General features: G+C 40.8%; 1 protein-coding gene across 1 annotated transcript; it reads right to left on the reverse strand.

Moving 5' to 3' along the window:
• Window positions 1-4,151: 4,151 nt before the first annotated feature.
• On the reverse strand, window positions 4,152-5,327 carry LOC103437012 (glycine-rich cell wall structural protein 1.8-like). The gene has a single exon (XM_008375478.4). The coding sequence runs from the start codon at window positions 5,188-5,190 to the stop codon at window positions 4,381-4,383; it is 810 nt and encodes a 269-aa protein (XP_008373700.4). The 5' UTR covers window positions 5,191-5,327; the 3' UTR covers window positions 4,152-4,380.
• Between the last annotated feature and the right edge of the window lie 227 nt (window positions 5,328-5,554).

A 5,554-nucleotide genomic window follows, 5' to 3' on the forward strand; every position in this document is an offset into this window, starting at 1 on the left:
CGCTTTGTTTCGTGGTTTGTAAGAACGACCAGCAATAGAGCCACCTCATTGAGGTTGTTCCTTAGTAGGCTGACACACCATGGCCGCAGCCATGGCTGCTGCTATGTTTTTTTTGTTGCGCCTTACTTGAACTTCTTCATCAGACTCATCATCTTCTCGTCTTATTTGCGCTTATTTTGTTTCTCTTTTGGAATTGGATGAGGACCCCTAGTTGGAATTTGAAGAGGATCCAAAGTTAGAATTCATTGCAAACTTGAATTGAAAGAGATTGAATTTGTATAGATTGAATTTAAAGTTATGTGAATTATATACTAATATCCACCCTATTTATAGCAAAAAAAAATTCAAATCCAACGGCTAGCTGACGTCAGCATGATGTCAGCTACCAACGGCTAGCTGACGTCACTTAGTAGTTGGATTTGAATTTAAGTTGTAGTTTTTAAATAATAAATTATGTTTGGCCCTTTGGCCCTCGATTGGAAATGGTTTTTTGTGAAAGGGCTAAAACGAGCCCTCTGGCCCTCGGTTGGAGACGGAGGCAAATATGGCCATGTACTGTTCATTAAAATATTAATATCTTGGAGAATCTTGGAGGGTCGGAAGGCTAAAATGAGCCCTCTGGCCAGCCATCAGTTGGAGATAGCCTTACGATCTCGATCGATAACCCTGAGATAATGCAGATAGTATATTGAGATGATATTATAACATAACAGATATATCCATAACAATGTCTATTTGTACCATTATATGATTATTGTTGATATTGTTCAAGCAGGAAGATAACAATGGGTTGCTCGCAGACACAATAAGAATGATTCGAAAAGGTAGAACAAACTCAAATTGGTAGAAGATCGAACTGGAACGAGTCGAGATCGTGTCCAACAGTAATGTATTGAGATATTATTGTTATGATCTCAATCGATAACCCTGAGATAATGCAAATAGTATATTAAGATGATATTATAACATAACAGTAATATCCATAATGATGTTTATTTGTACCATTATGTGATTATTGTTGATATTGTTCAAGCAAGAGGATAACAATGGGTTTATTGCAGACACAATAAAAATGATTCACAAAGGTAGAATAAACTTAGATTGGCAAAAGATCGAACTGGAATGAGTCGAGATCGAGTCCAACTCTATGAAAGAGTGAGATTTACAGAGAGATCGAGTTCGACTCATGTGACCTTATATACGGCGGTATGCGATGTACCACTCGGAGAAATAGGGAAAAGGAAAGTTAGAATTTGTGGTGACGCTTAGATCTAGGGTTGTCATGACACTTGTTGAAGCTGATTTTAATGCACAAAAGAGAATGGAAAAGAAGGAGAGCGAAAAGAGAAAAACAAAGGAGAGAGAAAGAGAGTGAGCTGTAGAGCAAATGAGTTGATGGAGGCGGCATAAAGGGTTTATATGGAAGGGTTTTGTAGACATTTTACATCTTTAAAATTTCTATTTCAGCTAATCAACTTAAGTGTTTTGCCACTTAGTACTACAGTCTAGGGGTGGGCACGGGCAGGGCCCCAAAATTGAAGGGACCAGACCGGACCCGCTTGAAAATACAACGGGCCCGGCCGGGGCGGATTTTCCTATTTTGAAACTGAGAACCGGACCTAACCCGGCCAGTATAAAATAGGCCGGTTCCTACGGGTCCAACAGGTACCCTGTTTTTTTTTTTCCTTCTAATTTTCAGTATCCCAGAACCCAGATTCCCAGTCAAATTTGCACTCGATCGAGTTCGGATTCGAGTTCGAAATCGAATCAAATCAGGACATAAAGCAGAAATTAAATTATGGGCATAAAACAGACAAATAAATTAGGAAAACAAATTACCCAGAACTTAAAAACCTTCAATTTTTAGCTAAAGCACTAGCAATTCCACATCCACACAAAAAAATAAATTATGGGTTTGAATCTATAACCTATTAATTACCTCTTTGTTAACATTAGGGTGATACTTAAGAGCAAGTTTGCAATAAGCCCTTTTGATCTCGACATCAGTTGTAGAAGGAGACACGCCCAGAACCTGGTAAGGACTCTCTACAACTCGCTCTCAAAACGGTAGCAAAACGCCACCATTTTTTGTTCAAATTCGAGAAGCTGGTTATTGGTTTTGAGGCGTATCTGAAAATGGGTTTTGAAGATTTGGGTTGGGTTCGCAGGAAAAGTAAAGATCTTGAGGTTGAAGAAGAAGAAGAAGAAGAAGAAGAAGAAGAAGAGAGGTTGAAGAAACAGAGGGTGTGTGGAGGAGTTAGAGGTAGAAGAGCCAATCCATGCATCATTCGTCGGGGGAAGAATTTGTGAGGCGGCGGCAACATATCATTTCTCAGTGGGGTGTAGGTGTGGGTGTGGTGTGTCTGTGCTCTAGGAATGAGAGTTGCAGAGATGAGGGGAGAAGAAACAAAGAAGAGGAATAAAGGAAAAGGTTCGAGAGATTGGGGGAGGGGGAAACACGGGGAAGTGGGGTGTGTGTGTGTGTGTGTGTGGAGTGTTCTTAAGAGTGAGAACTATCACGGCCCACGGGGAGGAACAAAAAGAAATGGGCCTAGGAGACAGTAACAGTACCCAACACAGGGGTATTTTTGCAAACGGGCTGGTTCGTGTACCCGTTTTTCTATACTTTTTCGAACCGGCCTGAACATCAAATTTCAAAGGCCCGCCCCGCCCCGTTTCTCTTTTTAAAAATTAAGACCCGTCCCGAACCGCTAATACCTGCGAGCCCATGGCCCGTTTGCTCACCCCTACTATAGTCTAATAATATTCTTCTTCATTTGTAAGTGAGAGGTCTTAGGTTTGATTTTCGCCAAAAGCAAATTTGAATCACATTAATGCTAGCCCATTGTGAGGCTAAAACTACCCCGTCCTCCTCCTCCTTAGTGTAGATAAATCATTTGTTCAAAAACCAACTTAAGTGTTTTTATTCCAACGCCTCCCTTTTATTTTTATTTTTAAGGCCTATCCTTGAATCGAAGTTGGCCTATTAGGGCACTTCAAGACACTTCAATCGTAATGTTAAATAAACATGACAGCTGTTTTACTATATATATTTTTAATACAACAATACTTACACCGGAGGGTGAGGAATGGGATCAATCACAATGAGCAAAGTATAATAATTTGGTTCGAATTTACCATCCATGGAAATAGAACGAATTTACCATCCATGGAAGTAGAACCTAAAACATTTCACTTACTAGTAGAGAAAAATATCACTAGACTGTAATAATTAGTGATCAAATAAGAGTTCCTATTTGTAGCTGGTACCATATACATCCCTTAAATTTTTTTAAAGATTGTAGCCATGTTTGGAGAAGCAACACGACGCGGAAGTAGCAAAGGAGAAGCAAGTTTGGAGGAAACCAATGGAGGGGGGATTTAAATGGCATTTACATGGAGCTTGGAAGAACATGAATAAAATGGGTGGGATAGTGGTGGTTCAAAGTGAGAGATTGGAGAGGCATTTTATTTAAGGAAAACTAATGAAAAGGGCTTGAAAACCTTGAGTTTTAACGATAATGACAAAATAAAGGGCAAAGTGAATAGTATCAGGATTGACTTTTTAGTGTAAAAATGTGGTTTTTTATTAAAGTGAACAGTATTAGGAGCTTTCGTTAAAGTTCCCTTTTATTTATACAACGGTATTCTACTCTAAGAGGAAAGTGATGGGGATATTTTTCTTGAAGTGGAGGGAGATTTGGTCAGGCCACATTAATAGACCAACCAGTAATTAGGTATCGAATTCAATACAAATATAATATGAAATTGACATGTGAGCCAAACATCTCACTTACAAATGAAGAAATATCACTAGATCATAATACTGGTTGGTTAGAGGGGGCAATTTGGTTCAACATAGTATTTGAAAATTTTGGATATAAGTTTGCACACACTAACACTTTATTTAGTTAGTTTTTTCATAAGGAGGTATTTATAGGAAAATAAAGTACAAAGCTAAACCAATAATTAGAAACAAAATCAATCTTAATTAGACTAGTAAAACTAAACTGAAATGGCAAAGGAACTTAATTTATAAATAAAACTTTTATGAAAATATAAAAATATAAAATTTATTCATGACTTGATTCATCTTCTACGTTAAAGTTTATCAATATTTAAATTTAATTAATATCTTTGCAAAGCAAATCTTAAAAAGAAAACATGGCTTATTATATTTCGAAGAACAGTCATCAAGAATCCATATATAATAGATACAACCTTTTTGGTAGCATACAAGTGGGATTCGTAATACACTCAAAGTAATGCATATCCCCTTACCGTTATGTTTATCTTATTTTGTTTTCCCATTTACCACTATTAATAGCTTTATAGGGTAAGGTGATACAAATCTTTAGTGACAAAGAAGTGAAGGTAATTTCAAGGAACATAACCACCATGACCACCACCTTCACCACCCCCACCTCCTCCTCCATGCGCTCCACCATAGCCGCTGCCGCCACCAGAACCTCCACCACCACCACCACCACCTGCATAGCCGCCACCACCACCAACTCCACCTCCAGCTCCTCCACCGCTCCCATATCCTCCTCCACTTGCTCCTCCAGCAGCATAACCTCCTCCAGCACCACCACCATGCCCACCGCCACCACCATATCCTCCACCATGTTCTCCACCAGCGCCATAACCCCCACCAGCACCACCACCTTCTCCTCCTCCATAACCACCGCCATGCTCTCCAGCATATCCGGACCCTCCGCCACCACCAGTACCTCCTCCTCCACCACCACCAGCCCCATGTTCTCCACCAGCACCGTAGCCAGCCCCACCTCCTTTACCACCCCCACTTCCATACCCTTCTGCGCCCCCGGCACCATATGCACCACCACCACCACTGCCTCCACCGCCGCCACCACCATGTCCACCAGCACCTCCATAGGCAACACCACCACCTTCTCCACCACCACTACCACCTCCATATCCAGCAGCGCCATGCTCTCCTACAGCTCCATAGCCACCACCACTTCCTGCACCTCCTCCGCCACCATAACCTCCAGCACCGCTGCCATACCCTGATCCAGCACCACCCCCAATGCCATGGCCTGCCCCATAGCTGACAGCAGGCACGTGGACAGGCTCTTCATAATTTAGGAGTGTTCTAGCTGCAGAACATATCTCCATGCCCAATAACACAAAGAAAACAAAAGTACGAGCATTTTGAGTAGTCATTGGAATAATGCAGTTGAATGCACAACAATGGAGTACAATGCAAGAGAAGAGAGGGCAGGAATATATAGGAATGGGATAGGGTCTTATAGCGCGTCTCTGCTGAGCACAAGGTGGTTGAAGCACATGCAGATCGAGAGAATTTGGGGTGACCTAAAGAAGGTGGTCCAATATAAAGTATAGACACTCACTACACTAGCAGACCGGCCCACTAGTATTCGTTTGCTGTCTCCCATATACATTTATATGTTCACTCAATCAACCATTTTTGTTGAGTTGAAGATTGTATAGGGACCTAATTTCCTTATCTAGCTACCTTCAAAAAATAAAAATTTCCTTATCTATATATATATATCCAGCTAATTCA

This window comes from Malus domestica, chromosome 06 (genome assembly GCF_042453785.1).
Source record: "Malus domestica chromosome 06, GDT2T_hap1".
NCBI classification, from domain to species: domain Eukaryota; kingdom Viridiplantae; phylum Streptophyta; class Magnoliopsida; order Rosales; family Rosaceae; genus Malus; species Malus domestica.

Excerpts from the sequence above, each read along its gene's own strand:
- LOC103437012 (XM_008375478.4), bottom strand. The coding sequence starts at position 5,190 with ATGACTACTCAAAATGCTCGTACTTTTGTTTTCTTTGTGTTATTGGGC.